The sequence below is a fragment of the Saccopteryx bilineata genome, chromosome X (genome assembly GCF_036850765.1).
Source record: "Saccopteryx bilineata isolate mSacBil1 chromosome X, mSacBil1_pri_phased_curated, whole genome shotgun sequence".
NCBI lineage: Eukaryota > Metazoa > Chordata > Mammalia > Chiroptera > Emballonuridae > Saccopteryx > Saccopteryx bilineata.
Window position 1 is genome coordinate 146242662 of NC_089502.1, and position 18968 is coordinate 146261629.

Below are 18968 nucleotides of genomic sequence, written 5' to 3' on the forward strand. Positions count from 1 at the left end.
GCCATCTCTGCTCAAGCTGAGGTCCCTCAGGTTGGAAGCACGTCTGACGTCAGGCTTTCCGGCGGCGTAGGGATACAGACGTGTTTGATCAGCCCGGCGTTCGATGTCACGTCTCCCCTGACGACCTCCTGAGGGTTTTCGCTCGGGGCTGCACGTGGGCACAGCATGGGCTTTTTCATTCTGAAAGGCTCGTGCCTTGGAAGGCGGGCACATCCGTGGATGGGGGGGGGACAGTCCGCGGATCCTCACGGTCTTCCTCACCCCCCCCCCATGCCTTTCAGGACAACCCTGCATGGGGGTCCCTCCGTCCAACTTCAATTACACGGTTCACGTCTCCAGAGATCACCTGCTACGGCCCCGGGCGCTTTCTTTTTTTGTAAATAAGCTTCTCTTCAAACAACGTTTTTTTGTGACATTCCGTAATATCCACCTCCCCTCACGGTGCCTCTTTTACTGATTCTTTTCCACTTGGAGCACCTGAGGTCTTTCCTTTCTTTTCTTTTCTTTTATTTTTTTTTATGGCAGAGACACAGAGAGTCAGAGAGAGGGACAGACAGGGACAGACAGACAGGAAGGGAGAGATGAGAAGCATTAATTCTTCATTGTGACACCTTAGTTATTCATTGATTGCTTTCTCATATGTGCCTTGACCGGGGTCTACAGCAGACTGAGTGACCCCTTGCTCGAGCCAGTGACCTTGGGTCCAAGCTGGTGAGCTTTTTGCTCAAACCAGATGAGCCCACGCTCAAGCTGGCAATCTCGGGGTCTCGAACCTGGGTCCTTCCGCATCTCAGTCCGATGCTCTATCCACTGCGCCACCGCCTGCTCAGGCCTAAGGTCCTTTCTTTCTTTCTTTTTTTTTTCTGAAGCTGGAAATGGGGAGAGACAGTCAGACAGACTCCCGCATACGCCCGACCGGGATCCACCCGGCACGCCCACCAGGGGCGACGCTCTACCCACCAGGGGGCGATGCTCTGCCCCTCCGGGGCGTCGCTCTGTTGCGACCAGAGCCACTCTAGCACCTGGGGCAGAGGCCAAGGAGCCATCCCCAGCGCCCGGGCCATCTTTGCTCCAATGGAGCCTTGACTGCGGGAGGGGAAGAGAGAGACAGAGAGGAAGGAGGGGAGAGTGGAGAAGCAAATGTGTGCTTCTCCTGTGTGCCCTGGCCGGGAATCGAAAGCGGGTCCCTCGCATGCCAGGCTGACGCTCTACCTCTGAGCCAACCGGCCAGGGCCCTAAGGTCCTTTCTTGAGGGCACCGTGTGTGTGGTGGCCCACGGGGGCACCTGTGGGTAGGGGGCCATGGGTCACTCTCTCTGCCCATGGACACGTGTCATTCAGACACACAGCAGGTGGATGTCTCAGCTGCATCACCTGGGAGGTGGGGAGGGGGCACCAGCTCCATCAGAGATGCGTTCTGTGGGGTGTGGGTGGGTGGATGGCTAGGCTCACACGGCTGCCAGCCCGGCTGGGGAGGGAGGAGCTGTGATCTTAGCAGCTTCCGTAGACGTTTGAGAGTTGTCATTCCGGCGGTATCCTCTGCTGGAGTGCCCATTCTTGTTCGGGGGGGGAGTACCAGTAACTTAGAAGGGGCGTTCCCTTCCTCAAAGGGCGTGAGTCTCACGTAGGGATGGGGATCAGGAAGAGCTTCTAGCAGCCAGGATCGCTACTTTACAGACAATAATGATTAAAGAAAGAAGCAGTGAACAGTGTCAGCACTGCAGGGAGAGCCCACCGTGTACGCCAGGACGCAGGAGCCCAGCAAAGCATGGCTTTAAAAAATCAGGGTAGGCCCTGGCCGGTTGGCTCAGCTGTAGAGTGTCGGCCTGGCGTGCGGGGGACCCGGGTTTGGTTCCCGGCCAGGGCACACAGGAGAAGCGCCCATCTGCTTCTCCACCCCTCCCCCTCTCCTTCCTCTCTGTCTCTCTCTTCCACTCCCACAGCCGGGGCTCCATTGGAGCAAGAATGGCCCAGGTGCTGAGGATGGCTCTGTGGCCTCTGCCCCAGGTGCTAGAATGGCTCTGGTTGCAATGGAGCAATGCCCCAGATGGGCAGAGCATCGCCCCCTGGTGGGCGTGCCGGGTGGATCCCGGTCGGGCGCATGCGGGAGTCTGTCTGACTGCCTCCCCGTTTCTGGTTTGGAAAAAATACAAAAAAAAAAAAAAAAAAAAAGTCAGTGTTGTCCAGTTTATTATACTTTATTATACACATGGGATTTAGGACCGCTCAGGTACAGCGAAGAGATTGGGTCAGGGATGACCGTCAGCCAGAAGGGAGTTGGGTCCTCACTGTCCGCAGACAGCCTTTATTAACACGGGTGGGCTCTGATGGACGTGGGCCTGTCCCTCGTTTGTGAACCGTGGGGCGTGTGGGAAGACACAGGAAGACGTGTCCCCTGAATGTAAGTGACATGAACCAAGGGGGGGCACATGGCCAGGGCCCGGCGCTCATGACGGCTTCCAGAATGTTCTGCGATAGCCACGCCCTGGGCTGGCCGAGTCCGTGAGAGTCCCAAAGGGTCACACCCCACATGCCCCATCCCCTACGCTAAAGGTGGGGTGAGGAGAGGGTGTCTGTCCGCTTTTGGTGTTTCTGACATAAAGATGAGCCCCCCTTTCGCGGGGAGGAGGACCTGTTCTCCGAGGGCCTGACTTGTACCTGTCTCTTTGCTTTCCTAGGAGCCCTCCTGACCCCCAACAGCAGGGCCCAACGCTTCGAGGTCCTCAAGAACGGCACCTTCGTCATCCGGCAGGTGCAAGTGCAGGACCGCGGCCAGTACCTGTGCACGGCCAAGAACGCGCACGGGGTGGACAGGATGCTGGTGGTGCTGTCCGTCACGGTGCAGCAGCCGCAGATCCTGGCCTCGCACTATAAGGACGTCACCGTCTACCTGGGGGACACCGTCGCCATGGAGTGCTTAGCCAAGGGCACGCCTGCGCCTCAGATTTCCTGGATCTTCCCCGACCGCAGGGTGTGGCAGACGGTGTCCCCCGCGGAAGGCCGGGTCACGCTGCACGAGAACCGGACGCTGTCCATCAAGGAGGCGTCCTTCGCAGACCGGGGCGTGTACAAGTGCGTGGCCAGCAACGCGGCGGGCGCGGACAGCCTCGCCATCCGGCTGCACGTGGCGGCGCTGCCCCCGGTCATCCAGCAGGAGAAGGCGGAGAACATCTCGCTGCCGCCGGGGCTCAGCGTCCACATCCACTGCACGGCCAAGGCCGCGCCCCCGCCCAGCGTGCGCTGGCAGGTCTGGGACGGGACGCAGGTGCGCCCCTCGCAGTTCCTCCGCGGGAACCTCTTCGTCTTCCCCAACGGGACGCTCTATATCCGCAACCTGGCCGCCCAGGACAGCGGGCGCTACGAGTGCGTGGCCGCCAACCTGGTGGGCTCGGCGCGCAGGACCGTGCAGCTGACCGTGCGGCGCGCGGCAGCCAACGCGCGCATCACGGGCACCTCGCCGCAGCGGACCAACGTCCACTACGGGGGGACCCTGCGGCTGGACTGCAGCGCCTCCGGGGACCCCTGGCCACGCATCCTCTGGCGGCTGCCCTCCAAGCGCATGATCGACTCGCTGTTCAGGTACGTGCGCCCCTGGATCGCCCGCCGCCCAACCTTCCCTGCGCTCTTGCGCACGCGCGCATGTATCTCGGGGGACCTGTTTGTGGAGTATCCCCTGTCCCCATAAACACGCACAGGGGTCGCATCTCATCTGCGCCGGACGCGGGATGGGGGGGCGCATTTGTTTTCCACACAATGAATTTGTGTGTTTTGCCCCCCCTCCCCATCCCCCGCCTGACCCCCATTTGAGAATGAAACAAATGGTACTTTTTTGCGCCCGGGCCATCTTTGCTCCAATGGAGCCTTGGCTGCGGGAGGGGAAGAGAGAGAGAGAGACAGAGAGGAAGGGGGGGGGGTGGAGAAGCAAATGGGCGCTTCTCCTATGTGCCCTGGCTGGGAATCGAACCCGGGTCCCCCGCACGCCAGGCTGACGCTCTACCGCTGAGCCAACCGGCCGGGGCCGGTACTTTTGTTTTCACCGCAATCCTTTGTAACTATGTTAAACGAGACTATCAGATCGTGCAATCTATTTTAATGTTACAGTTTCTACCTAACACCGAACAGCTGCCGGTCTTGTCTGTCAACGCTGTTCACGGAAGGCGGTCAGAGAAAATACTTAAAACCGGGACCATTTCGTAGGCTCTGTTGTTGAATTTTTTTTTTCTTTTTTAATTTTGATTTTTAGTTTTTCCATAACGGTTAACACTCGATACTCGATACCGTATTAGTCTCAGGCGCACAGCATAGTGGTCAGACGTTTAAATAACTTACAAAGTGTGTCTCCCCCTCCCCTCCCCGATATTTCCAGTACAGCCACCCGGCCCCATGCATAGTGATGACCATGCGACTGACCATATCCCCCGTGCTGGACCTTATGTCCTGTGACAGTTCTGTGAGTGCGCATCTCTGCTTCTCAACGCCGTCACCGAAGGGATTAATTATCATAGCACCACGATATGGCACATTGGGAATTCTAAAAGGTCCTTTTTCTTTTCTTTCTTTTTTTTTTTTTTTACAGAGAGAGGGATAGATAGGGACAGACAGACAGGAATGCAGAGAGATGAGAAGCATCAATCACCAGTTTTTTGTTGCGACACCTTAGTTGTTCATTGATTGCTTTCTCATATGTGCCTTGGCCGCGAGCCTTCAGCAAACCGAGTGACCCCTTGCTCGAGCCAGAGACCTTGGGTCCAAGTTGGTGAGCTTTTGCTCAAACCAGATGAACCCGCGCTCAAGCTGGCGACCTCGGGGTCTCAAACCTGGGTCTCTTTTTTTTTTTTTTTTCAAAGACAGAGAGTCAGAGAGAGGGATAGATAAGGACAGACAGACAGGAACAGAGAGAGATGAGAAGCATCAATCATTAATTTTTCGTTGCGACACCTCAGTTGTTCATTGATTGCACTCTCATATGTGCCTTGACCGGGGGGGTTACAGCAGACAGAGTGACCCCTTGCTGGAGCCAGTGACCTTGGGTCCAAGCTGGTGAGCTTTTGCTCAAACCAGATGAGCCCGGGCTCATCCTGGCGACCTCGGGGTCTCGAACCTGGGTCCTTCCGCATCCCAGTCCGACGCTCTATCCACTGCGCCACCGCCTGATCAGGCAAAGGTCCTTTTTCTGAGCAGAAAGCAAGCAAGCTTCTATCTCGCTGTCTTTTTAAACTCTCATCGACGTGGGACGTGAACAATGCTGGCGTCCACGGGTTCCACCTGGCTTTGCCTCCCTCCTTCCCCATGCTCTTCCCGATGGAGAGAAAGGGAGAAGGCTGCTCCCTCCTCCTGTGTGTGAACGTGACAGGGCTGGGGGGGTGCCCGCTGAGCCTGGCACGGTCCGTCCAGAATACACCGTCCCCGACTTTGCCTGGATAAGCTCCCAGCCTGGCAGGCTCACTGCCACGTGTGGGGAAGATTTTCCAGTTGACTTTGGCACGGCGGATGCGGCGTGGACTGGGAGAGGCGTATGCCGTGTGCAGGACAACGTCAAAGCCGTCTGCTCGTGTCTGCCCGTATATCATTAACTACCCCCTCCCCCCCCCCGTGATCCGTAATTACCCAACCCTGGCGATGTATGTTCCTCGCGGAGTGCAATGAAACAGCCCACGTGAGTTTTGTAGCAGAGTGGGCTCCGGGACCTGTCCGCACATCGGCGCCCTGTGGAAATGCAGAGGTTGGAACACCCAGAACATGCAGTTCAGAGCTTCTGGGTCCATCGGGACCACAGCGGTCTGGGCCAGGCGGGGAACTGCCTTCACAGACGTTTGGACAGGCTTGCAGACACGCGCTACTGTGCACATGTGTGGATGAGGGCATGTGTGGATGAGGGCACGCCAAGACGTCTTAAACGATTTCTGTCTGCTCCACTCCCCTCCTCCCCAATCGCGTCGACGTGACACTCACCCGAGACGAACTGCGTGGTTTATCGGACCGTTGTGCGTGCCGGCTCTTGTTCACAACAATAATCTGATTATCCACTTGGATCCAGTCCTGCGCTGGCTCTTCTTTCTTAAGTGAAAGGAAGGGAGACAACGAAACAGACCTCCAGCGTAAACTTCGAACAAGATCCACCTAGCAACTTTCATCTAAGGGCACTGCTTGGCAACAGAACTAGTTTTAGCACCTGAGCTGGAGGCTCCACCTGAGGCTGAGGTGCTCAAACCAACTGAGCCTTGGCTGCGGGAGAGGAAGAGAGAGGGAGAGAGAAGCGAGATGGGACAGGGTGGATAAAGCAGATGGTCGCTTCTCCTGTGTGCCCTGACCGGGAATTGAACCCAGGATATCCACACCCTGGGTTGATGCTTCACCACTGAGCCAACTGGCCAGGCCCTGAACAGACTTTTTTATTTATTAATTTTTTTTTAAAAAAAAATAGCATACAACAGAGTTTCAGACTTTAGAATAACACGCCATCCTAGACAGCATTTAGGGATGAAATTCAAGCCCCTACCTCCCCCCCGCCCCTGTCCCGAGGACTCACACCGCCGCTATAATTTATGCATTACTGAGGTGCTCCATCTGGACGGTTTCAAAGCCCTTCGCCCTGTTCTTGAAAATGTTACTTATGAGCTATTCCCCGGGACACACCGATATTTTATTTTATTTTATTTATTTTATTTTATTTTTGTATTTTTCTGAAGCTGGAAATGGGGAAGCAGTCAGACAGACTCCCACATGCGCCCGACTGAGATCCACCCGGCACGCCCACCAGGGGCGACGCTCTACCCACCAGGGGGCGATGTTCTGCCCCTCCGGGGCGTCGCTCTGCGGCAACCAGAGCCACTGTAGCGCCTGGGGCAGAGGCCAAGGAGCCATCCCCAGCGCCCGGGCCATCTTTGCTCCAATGGAGCCTCGGCTGCGGGAGGGGAAGAGAGAGACAGAGAGGAAGGAGAGGGGGAGGGGTGGAGAAGCAGATGGGCGCTTCTCCTGTGTGCCCTGGCCGGGAATCAAACCCAGGACTCCTGCACACCAGGCCGACGCTCTACCACTGAGCCAACCGGCCAGGGCCGACACCGATATTTATAAACATGCATGCAGTAGGTCTTTCTATCATTCCCCTCACCCCACCGCGCTGCACGTGGCCCCTTTACAATGAAAGCCTTTCTATAAATATTCACTCCGAGCACGGGCTGAACCTTTCACATTCCGCAGGCAGAGATGGGACCCCCACACGTGGCCTGTGAGCTGCTTTCACTAGAGATTCTAGGAACAAGACTGCGCCCACATGGCGTTCCCAAGGATTCCATTTTCACGTGGCCACTCTGACTGTCTCCGGAGCTAACTCATTGGCTGTGTAGCCGTTTTGCTGCCTGGTGCTTCGTAACGGAATACAATATCATTTGTTTGTTTGGTTGTTTTTTTAAATTGTCAAGAGGCGTCTAAATTATTGTTTCCTTCCCTGGAGAGAAGCTAATTTTCTTAGGAGGGTGACTGCCTTTCAACCTCTAGACCAGGGGGTCAGGAACCTATGGCTTGCGAGCCAGATGTGGCTCTTTGGATGGCTGCCTCTGGCTCACAGACAAATCTTTCATAAAAAAAAATAATAATCACGTTAAAAAGATAAAACATTCTCATGGATTACAATCCATTCATTTCCTACCGCTCACGTTCATGGTTGCGGGTGGCTGGAGCCAATCACAGCTGTCCTCCGGGACAACACCACATTTTTATTGGATAATGCCTCACGTCCACGGGTCGTTGTATGGCTCTCACAGAATGACATTTTAAAATATGTGGCGTTCATGGCTCTCTCAGACAAAAAGCTTCCCGACCCCTGCTCTACACCAGGGTAGCATGTTATCTGATGTGAACATAAATCAGTATAACATCTGTGCCGGCCACCAAGCAGATGCTAGAAGCACACAAGCGCGCGCACGCACACACACACACACACGCACACTCACGCCAACAGGTCAGACTCACTTGGGAGTTCTCGTGGGCAGTCACTAAATAATTTCTGCACTGGGGACGCTAAAACCATCAGACGCTGTGCAGAAGAAAGGTGTGTGTGCCGATAGCTGCGTCCTTCATGGTTTTTTTGGTTTGTTTGTTTGTTTTTGTATTTTTCTGAAGCTGGAAACGGGAGAGACAGTCAGACAGACTCCCGCATGCGCCCAACCGGGATCCACCCGGCACGCCCACCAGGAGCGACGCTCTGTCCACCAGGGGGCGATGCTCTGCCCCTCCGGGGCGTCGCTCTGCTGCAACCAGAGCCACTCTAGCGCCTGGGGCAGAGGCCAAGGAGCCATCCCCAGCGCCTGGGCCATCTTTGCTCCAATGGAGCCTCGGCTGCAGGAGGGGAAGAGAGAGACAGAGAGGAAGGAGAGGGGGAGGGGTGGAGAAGCAGATAGGCGCCTCTCCTGTGTGCCCTGGCCGGGAATCGAACCCGGGACTCTGCACGCCAGGGCCTCCCTCATGGTTTTAACTCACACCAGGAGCCCGCAGGTCAGACGTAGCAGGTAGCAGACTGACTACTGATGTCTTCTTCTCCTTCTTCTTCCAGCAGCGTGGACAGTAGGGTCAAGGCGTTCGCCAACGGCACCCTGGTGGTGAAATCCGTCACGGACAAAGACGCGGGCGACTACCTGTGTGTCGCCCGGAACAAGGTGGGCGATGACTTCGTGGTCCTCAAGGTCAACGTGGTCATGAAGCCGGCCAAGATCGACCACAAGGGGGGGAACGACCACCAGGTCTTCTACGGCCGGGATCTGAAGGTGGACTGCGTGGCCTCGGGGCTGCCGAACCCCGAGATCTCCTGGGGCCTCCCGGACGGCAGTCTGGTCACCTCCTTCATGCAGGCGGATGACAACGGGGGCGGCGGCGGGGGGCGCACGAAGCGCTACGTGGTGTTCAACAACGGGACGCTCTACTTCAACGAGGTCGGGCCGCGCGAGGAGGGCGACTACACCTGCTTCGCCGAGAACCAGCTCGGCAAGGACGCCATGACCGTGCGCGTCAAGGTGCTGACCGAGCCGGCGGCCGCCGTGCGCAACCAGACCTACTCCGAGCTGCACGTCCCCTACGGCGACGTGGTCACCGTGGCCTGCGAGGCCAAGGGCCAGCCCGCGCCGCGCGTGACGTGGCTGTCGCCCACCAACCGGCTCATCCCGGCCTCCTCCGACAAGTACCGCATCTACGGCGACGGCACGTTGCTCATCCAGAAGGCGCAGCGCTCCGACAGCGGCAACTACACGTGCGTGGTGCGCAACGGCGCCGGCGAGGACCGCAAGACCGTCTGGGTCCACGTCACCGTCCAGTCGCCGCGCATCAACGGACACCCGAACGCTGTCACCACGGTGCGCGAGGTCGCCGCGGGCGGCACGCGCAAGCTCATCGACTGCCGCGCGGAGGGCGTGCCGGCGCCCACGGTGCTGTGGTCGTTCCCCGAGGGCGTGGTGCTGCCCGCGCCGTACTACGGCAACCGCGTCACCATCCACCGCAACGGCACGCTGGACATCAAGAGCCTGCGCCGCAGCGACTCGGTCCAGCTGGCCTGCATCGGGCGCAACGAGGGCGGCGAGGCGCGCCTGCTGGTCCAGCTGACGGTGCTGGAGCCCGCGGAGAAGCCCGTCTTCCACGACCCGGTCAGCGAGAAGATCACGGCCGCCGCCGGCCACACCATCAGCCTCAACTGCTCGGCGGCGGGCACGCCCGCGCCCCGGCTGCTGTGGGTCTTGCCCAACGGCACGGAGCTGCGCAGCGGTCAGCGGCTGCAGCGCTTCTTCCACAGGGATGACGGCCGGCTGCTCGTCAGCGGCCTCTCCCCCGCAGACGCGGGGGCCTACCGCTGCGTGGCGCGCAACTCCGCCGGCCATGCGGAGAGGCTGGTCTCCCTCAAGGTGGGGCTGAAGCCCGCGGCCGCCCAGCAGTACCACAACCTGGTCAACATCGTCAACGGGGAGACCCTGCAGCTGCCCTGTCCCCCTCCGTCGGGCGGCCGCCCCGCGCGCCTGTCGTGGACACTCCCCAACGGGATGGTCTTGCAGGGCCCCCAGACCCGGGGCCGCTTCTCGCTCGGAGACAACGGCACGCTCACCGTGCGCGAGGCCTCCGTCTTCGACCGGGGGACCTACGTGTGCCGGGCGGACACGGAGCGCGGCCCGGCCGTGGTCACCTTCCCGGTCATCGTCATCGCCTACCCTCCGCGCATCACCAGCGAGCCCACGCCCGTCATCTACACCCGGCCCGGGAGCACGGTCAAGATGAACTGCATGGCCGTGGGCGTGCCCAAGGCCCAGATCTCCTGGGAGCTGCCGGACGGGTCGCAGCTGACCGCCGGGGCCCAGGCCCGGCTCTACGGGACCAGGTTCCTGCACCCGCAGGGGTCGCTGACCGTCCAGCAGGTGACGCGGCTGGACGCCGGCTTCTACCGATGCACCGCCAAGAACGTCCTGGGAAGCGACTCCCAGACGACGTACATCCACGTCTACTGAGACCGCCGGCCGCTGGGGGGGGGGGGACACCCGTTGGGGCCAAGCCCCCTCTGTCCCCATAGCCCTCAACCCAGGAGCCAGTCTCAGCGGTCAGAGGAGGCCCCCAGGTTGGGTCGCTGTTGACTTGTGTGGACCGGGTCAGACAGTCGGACAGGGAGGGTGGATGAGCCTCTGGAGGGGGCGGGGGGGATGTTCCCTCACGTTGACAGGACCCCCGGACCGGAACGATGCAGTCTCTACTCTGTCCTGCAAAATGCCACTTGGATGCCGTCACGGACATCTGTCCGCGTCCCCTGAACCGGGAGCCGCACGGATGAGCCGTGCGTGAGAACCCCACCGAGTGTCCCTGCTGTCCTGCTCAGAGAGACCGTTCCGGAACCAGTAGCCACCTCTCACCGACGGCGTCTGACGCGTCCACGCTCCAGTTTACCTGCAAAGGGCTTACAGCCAGAGGGACCCAATTCTCTCTCTCTCTCTCTATTTTAAATGTACAAGTTTTCGACAATACCGCTCCCATTTTTCTATGAAAGAACTCTCTCTCTCTCTCCCTGAAACTCCCTTTTTATATAAATATATATTTTTTCTCTCTCTCTCTCTGTCTCTCTCTCTCTCTCTCTCTCGACACTTAGACGATGAGGCTAAGAAAGACAAGCAGATGCCTTTCAGTTTCATGAAACATGATAAATTATTGGTCTTTACAAGACTTGGATACACTAGAGCGGGCGTGGACATGCGATTGAAAAAAATTTTCCTCTGCGACTTCCTCTCTGTCCGTCCGGCCGCTGGGTGTGATCTGACCTTCCCAGGGGAGACCCCGCGGGGGTATTGGGTTTCCCCGGTTTGTGAAGTGTATTTTAAGACCTGTCCTGTGCAGGGGGGCGGGGCACAAGGCAGGGGTGGGGGGAGGGCAGAGAGGAAGGAGCTGAGACAGGACTCCCCACAGAACAATTCCAGACGCTCTCAGACGGAGCCCACCGACACTTCCTCCCCCGTGCGCGTGCGCCCCGAAGGAGAGCCAACGAGCGCCCCGATCACCTTTCGCGCGACTGCCTTACTGTATTTTTAAAGTCAGTATACAATGTGCATCGGACAATAAAAGCGATATTTTCCAAACAACCCGAGCGGCCACCGCCGTACCAGATGTTTCAAAGGGCAAGAGCGTTTCACGAGAGTTCGGGTTTCCAGCAGACTGGTGAGGGAGGGGGTGGGGGAAAAAAAAGAAAAGGCTTATTATTATTATTATTATTATTACTAATAATAATTATATTTGGTCTGTCGCATTGGAATGACGCTGCTTTTCTGCAAGTGTTTCCCAAGCGGGAAGACTGGGTTGGAGGCGGTGGGTCGGAAACTAGTGTGACAGGCGCAGAGACAGGCTGGGGCTTCCCTGGGGGTGACAGATTTGGGATGTAGATATATCTGTTCTTTCAGGAAACGTTCCCCAAGCAGGAAACATCTGGGATATATGGTTTTCCGTTCCTCACGCAGGCGGCACTGTCATTGTTTTTGGCTTCCCTTGAAAGGAAGAGAGACGTAGAGATAAGCATTTGGGAAGCGTATGGGCCTTCAGGCTGAGACAAAGAGAGCTGTCTGTCTTGCCGGGAATGTCAGTCACTGAACCAAGCAAGGGCTTGGCTGTTCACGGGTCCGTGAGGCTCTCGTACTCGGTGATACAGGTGTTTGCTTAGTTATATCTGCATAGCACTTCTGGGGCACCAGCTACCAGCAGGGTCCTCGGGGACATTCAGATGGACAGGGAACATGTCCTGCTGCTCAAAGTGTTCACGCGCCGTAAATAAGACTTTCTTCTCGAGAGAGGTTTCTCCACATGAACACTAGTGACAAGGAGGAGTGGATTGTTCTCGGTGGTGAGGACCGCCCTGTGCACGGTCGGGGTGCTGAGCGGCACCCTCAGGGTGCAGCAGGGTAGATGCCGGGGAGCACCCTACACTCCTCGCCTGACAACCAGCAGTGGCTGCACCTGTTGTCATCTGACCCCTTTGGTAGGTGCAGAAGCACTTCTGGTTGAGGAGCAGCAGGGCCATAGATGATGGATGGGTGGATGGATGGGTGGGTGAATGGATGATGGATGGATGATGGATGGATAGATGATTGATGGATGGATGATGGATGGATGAATGATGGATGGATGATGGATGGATGAATGGATGGATGATGGATGGATGAATGGATGATGGATGGATGAATGGATGGATGATGGATGGATGAGTGGATGATGGATGGATGGATAGATGGATGATGGATGATGGATGGATGATAGATGGATGGATGATGGATGATGAATGATGGATGGATGGATGATGGATGGATGGATGGATGGATGGATGATGGATGGGTGGATGGATGATGGATGAATGATGGATGATGGATGATGAATGATGGATGGATGGATGATGGATGGATGGATGGATGATGGATGGGTGGATGGATGATGGATGGATGATGGATGAATGGATAGATGGATGGATGATGGATAGATGGATGGATGATGGATCGGTGGATTGATGGGTGGATGGATGGATGGATGGATGGATGATGGATAGATGATGGATGATGGATCGGTGGATTGATGGGTGGATGGATGGATGGATGGATGATGGATGGATGGATGGATGGATGGATGGATGGATGATGGATGGGTGGATGGATGATGGATGAGTGATGGATGGATGGATGGATGGATGATGGATGGGTGGATTGATGGGTGCATGGATGGATGGGTGGATGATGGATGGATGGATGGATGGATGATGGATGGATAGATGATGGATGGGTGGATGGATGATGGATGAGTGATGGATGGATGGATGGATGATGGATCGGTGGATTGATGGGTGGATGGATGGATGGATGGATGATGGATGGATGGATGGATGGATGGATGGATGATGGATAGATGGATGGATGATGGATTGGTGGATTGATGGGTGGATGGATGGATGGATGGATGATGGATGGATGGATGGATGATGGATGGATGGATGCATGGATGATGGATGGATGGATGGGTGGATAATGGATGCATGAGTGGTGGATGGATGGTTGGATGGATGGCTATTTGGGTGGGTGGGTGGATGTATGGATATGTGGATGGAAGGATGGATGGATGGATGAACAGTTGAGTGGATGGATGGATACTGGGTGAATGGATGGGTAGGTGGACAGATGGATGGATGGATGGTGAACGGGTGGATGAATATGTGGATGATGGGTGGGTCGATGTTTGAAAAGAAGAATAAGTGATACACAAATAGATAAGAGGTAGATAGATAGACAATCGATAGAGAGATACTCTTTCATGCTAGGTCAGGGTTCCTTAGCCTCCCATACTGACGTGTGAGGCTGGTGCCTCTCTGACATGGGGTGTCCTGTGCCCTGTAGGGTGTTGACTTGAGCAGCCTCCCTGGTCTCCACCCCACCAGTTGCCAGCACCAGCCCCTCCCCTGGAGTTGTGACAGCCAGAAATGTCTCCAGCCCTGGCCGAGTGCCCCCCTGAGATGCACAGACAGAATGCTCCCTGGACAGAAACCGCTCTGCTCGCTCAGGAAATGCAGAGAGGACTCTTACAAGCACTTTGGGACCGCCCACCTCTGTGTGTGACCCAGAGGGGCAAGGGCATGTGGGGACACGCCAGCCTCAGTGTGGTTTTACCTGGAAGAAAGTGACACATCAGCCCCTTGACCATCATCCTGGGGTCACCGACGGTTACACATCGGCAGTGAAATTTGTGGGTGTGCTCGACCTGTGTTCCTGTGGACCTGCCCTGCCCTGCCACACTACACCAGGAAATTTAGGATGACACAGAGATGCAAATATGGCCCCTGTCTTCTCCAAAGAGGTCTAACAAGTGTCCCATCCGTTTAGAACAGGGCTGAGGGGTTCAGGGTCATTGAAGGTGGTTTAGGGAGATGGTAACTCCAGGGGACTCTGAGCCTACATGTTGGACGGAAGGAAGGGTCAAGGATCTTTTTTCTGGCTGACAGGGCATTTTTAGAGACTGAGAAAGACCGATGAGTGGGCAGAATAAGAAGGTGAGAGAGAAGGATGGCTTTCCCAGCAGCAAAAAAACACTGGGAAGAAAGTTACCATCTCAGGACAAGGGAGCTGGTGTCACTTGGCCGGCAGAGAGTGACAGGCACATTCCGACAGGGGTCCTCAAAGTGTTTCACGTGTGGTTGAGTTTGGAGAGGTGTGATCGTTTCTTGAATATTATCTTGCAAAAACACTGACGTCCAACTAGAACCTGAGAAGGGGAATTTATAGCAAGAAAAGATGTTTGCAGACGGGATAAAGGGAAGGGTCTGAGAGGAGTCAACCTGGGTCAGGGGGGGGCCTGCATGCTCCCAGTGACAGGGACCTTAGAAGAGACGGAGAAGGAGACACAGACATAGAGGAGAAGCCACGTGGGGACGGAGGCAGAGACGGGAGGGAGGTGGCCACCAGCCCGGGATGATGCCTGGAGCCCCAGGAGCTGGGAAAGGCAGGGGGGACCCTCCCTGGAGCCTCCAGAGGGAGGGAGCGTGGTCCTGGGACCCCTGGACCTCAAACGTCTCCTCTCCAGGACAGGGGAGAAGGGCACTGTATAGATTTAAGCCCCCACTGTGGGGTAATTGATCATAGCAACCCTGAGAAACTAATACAGATATTTAAAATTTTCAAGTGAGGACGGTCATAAAGAGACTGAGATCCAGGATGAGGCATGTAACCCTCTGAGCCCACAGTAAGGACTTGTGTGATCCTGAGGTCATTAATTGGAATCCCAGATGGTTCTTCCATGCTTTGGTCAACAACAGGCTCACTAAAAGATCATGTGTGTGTGTGTATGTGTGTGTGTGTGTGTGTGTGTGTGTTCCTTTTCCCCTTTCAAATAGCTAACGTTTAACATCTGGCATGCACGCTCGGCAATCTGTGTGCGCAAGCACAACCCTGGGCTCGCCGTCCGCTGTCGGTCTTTGCCTGTCTCTTGCTCCTTCCCTTCTGCAAAAGAAAACTCGAACCAGGCCACCCCCTTTAAGACTTGCTTGGCCCCCGAGAAACGCACCGCCTGAGGATACACCTGAGCAGCACGGCGCACCTAGTCAGGGGTGTCTCCCCCCAACTCCTACTGAGTAGAAAATGCAAGACGCTGGACCCCACCCAAGGGAAGCCTTTGACATTCCTTTTCTTTATTTTTTCCATTCTGGGAGACCAAAGTACACACAGGCAGTAGGGTGGTTCGTGGACGCCAAGCAGGACTCGTGGTTTCTGGAGGGGACGTGGGGAGGATTTCCAGTCATTCTTGGACCCTCCCGAGTCCTCGGCTGTTCAGCCCTCTTCCTCACAAAGTCTCCGTTAACTTTACCTTCTTACCACGTAAGAAGCCAGCCAACAGTTCTCACACTTGGCTTTATGTTGTAATCACGTGGGGAGATGGAAATTCCTCCTGGACACAAACTAGGCGTCTTAAAACAACAGACATCCATCCTCTCTCCGTCCTGGAGAGCAGACGTCCAAGGTCTAGGGGTCCCAGGGCCGTGTTCCCTCTAGAGGCTCCAGGGAGGGTCCCCCCTGCCTCTCCCAGCTCCTGGGGCTCCAGGCGTCTTCCCGGGCTGGTGGCCGCCTCCCTCCCGTCTCTGCCTCCGTCCCCACGTGGCTTCTCCTCTGTGTCTGTGTCTCCTCCTCTGTCTCTTCTGAGGTCCCTGTCACTGAGTGCATGCAGGGCTCCCCCGGACCCAGGGGTGACTCATCTCAGACCCTGCAATGCATTGCATCTGCAAAGATCCTAGAGATAATCTTACACTGTCCAACACAGCCGAGTCTGGACACAATCCAGAAGCGACCTGTGTGTCGTGCTGGCTTCAGCCCAAACATGTGGCTTATTAGAATAAGCCATAAGAAAAGCAAGTTCTTGAACACATGAGACATGGACTTGAATGTAGGTCCCGTCCCTTAAGCGTTGTGGGCACCCCGGTGTCATCTACGTGAGCCTCCACGTATATAGGTGTCAGATGGCAAAGACACCACGCACTTGATAACCTTTTTGAGAAAAACCCGAAGATAACATACAGACGATGGAACAAAAGCCAAAACTCCTATTTTAAAAAAAAAGAAAATGTTACCATTGTCCGCAACACCTCCTGGGGGTAACATAACTCATCTGCGAGAGAAATATGCGTTCTTGTTTTAGAAAGCTCTCTGTGACACGAGTTCATTCTCTCAAAGGAAAGTCTTCCCCGGCTGGAGTGTCCGAAAGACATTGAGATAAGAGGACAGAGCAGTGAGTGTACAAACGGGAAGAAAGAGAAGGGGATTTTCAGCAGATGTTCACGACTGGGGGGTGTTTCCCGAATAAGGAAAGGAACAGCGAGTAAGCTCCAAGGGGCAGGGGATGCCCCAAGAGCGTCTGTGGCAAGGGAACGGAGTAAGCCGATAAGTAGAGGCTACTGCCCAAAACTGAGACAAGGAGAGGCAACCTCCATTTCTTCTGCTCACATCCCTTCCAAATTCCAGTGACTCCCTCCCAGGGTCAAAGCCCAGCCAGAATCCACCTGATCAAGACCCTCCCAGGGACAAAGTTTGCACCATATATATAACTGGCGCTGGCATGCATGGGATGGGGCCAAGAAAACTAGCCAACGGAACATTGGCCGACCAGAGGACCATTACCGACAGTGCCGAGACTGGGTCATTAGTTTAGCTCCTGCACTACTGGGTCCATAGAACTCCAGCTCCGGACACTGGGTAGGTAACTGAGATGATGTCCTGAGTGGCCATCACGAGGGTGGCTTGACATTTTCTCTCAGGCTCAAAGGTTTGTCTGAAGTTGATGTCACTTGGTCTCCCGCTGGGGGGGGGGGGGGGGAGGGCATGTGGCTGCTAGCTTGATGAGGTAGGGAGGTGACAAGGAACATGTGAACTGTCCCTACATTTCCTGGTTAGCTTGTCCCCTCTTGTGGGCAGTTTACACTCTCCAGGACCTCCGACAGCCCAGGACACAAAACAGGCTTGGGGGGACGGGGGGTGTTAGGTCATAAACAGAGATAGTTTCTCTCCTGCCTTGAATCTCTTTTTGCAATTTTCCCGGGGACCCCTGTTGGTGGCTTTTCGGTTCCTCCTCTCAACCAGGATTTGTCCGTAAATTTTGCTTTCCAGATGTTGTTGAAATCTCATTTGCTGTGGAGCCTCTGCCTGAAAACCCCATCTCTATAGCAGGGACCCCCATATAGTTGACCACACAATATTTTGAACACTAACTTAGTTTTTTTTTAAAGTGTGCCCTCAATATAAGTCTTTTATATCTTTTTTTTTCTTTCTATTTTTCTAAAGTTGGAAACGGGGAGGCAGTCAGACAGACTCCTGCATGCGCCCGACCAGGATCCACCCGGCATACCCACCAGGGGGCAGTGCTCTGCCCATCTGGGGGATGCTCTGTTGCAACCAGAGCCATTCTAGCACCTGAGGTGGAGGCCATGGAGCCGTCCCCAGTGCCCGGGCCAACTTTGCTCCAATGGAGCCTTGGCTGCGGGAGGGGAAGAGAGAGACAGAGAAGAAGGAGAGGGGGAGGAGTGGAGAAGCAGATGGGCACTTCTCCTGTGTGCCCTGGCGGGGAATTGAACCCGGGACTCCTGCACGCCAGGCTGACGCTCTACCACTGAGCCAACCGGCCAGGGCTAAGTCTTTTATTTACACACACACACACATACACACACATGCTTTTGTGAATGTGTAGGTTAGAACATGTACAAATACAACCCTGAGGAGGGTGCAGATCATGGGCTTTTATGCCATAAAAAGTAAGAATGATACCTTCTGTCTCTTCTCCATGACCTGGAGGAGATGGGGGCAGACAGAAGGCTAAAGAAATGCAGTGTTAAGTTCTAAGACACCTGATGAGAAGCCCAAGAAAAGACCAGAAGGAGAAGAGTGTCGCCTACCTTCTGTCACAGGTGGTTAGCTCTGCCCGAGCCTCAAGCGCCCTCCGCCATCTTGCAGAAGGCTGGGGGCTTGTAGCCTCCCCAGCCGGAACTACATTTCCCAGACTTCCTTGCTGCAAGGTGGGGTCATGTGACCGATTCTCACCAATGAGGAGAGCCGTTTCCAGACCAAAAGGATGGGGAAGCGGAAATGCCCATCCCCCACTGGATGAAGAGACTACAAACCATTAGGTAGAGGGTGGACCCCCCAGGGGCTGTCCATCTCCTGTCATCTTTCCTCCTCCCGAGGCCACCCTAGCTCTGGAAAACCACTTTTACCCTTGAAAGGAATGCTGATGTCTCTATAATGCTTTTTCTGCAAGTGTGACATTTTTATTGCATGCCCGGAGTACAATCCCACATTAAACACCAGGCAGTGATTCTATTCATAGCAGGGTGTCCCCCCAGCGCCCCCCAGGTAAGACACGAAGCCATAAAGACATTGTGGCATTTAAATCAGGTAACACCCACGAAAGGCTTCCCTTGGAAATGTAGAAAAGCAGTTAATTCTGATC

At 55.7% G+C, this 18968-nt stretch overlaps 1 protein-coding gene across 3 annotated transcripts in view; it reads left to right on the plus strand.

Annotated features, from left to right (window-relative positions):
- Positions 1–11345, plus strand: part of MXRA5 (matrix remodeling associated 5) — a 32904-nt gene extending 21559 nt beyond the window's left edge. For all 3 annotated transcript variants that reach the window (XM_066249470.1, XM_066249472.1, XM_066249473.1), the window contains 2 exons: positions 2678–3578; positions 8551–11345. In XM_066249470.1, coding sequence (XP_066105567.1) covers positions 2678–3578; positions 8551–10480 — 2831 coding nt within the window. In that variant the 3' untranslated portion in view covers positions 10481–11345. The remainder of the gene's footprint in view (positions 1–2677; positions 3579–8550) is intronic.
- The last annotated feature ends 7623 nt before the right edge of the window (positions 11346–18968 follow it).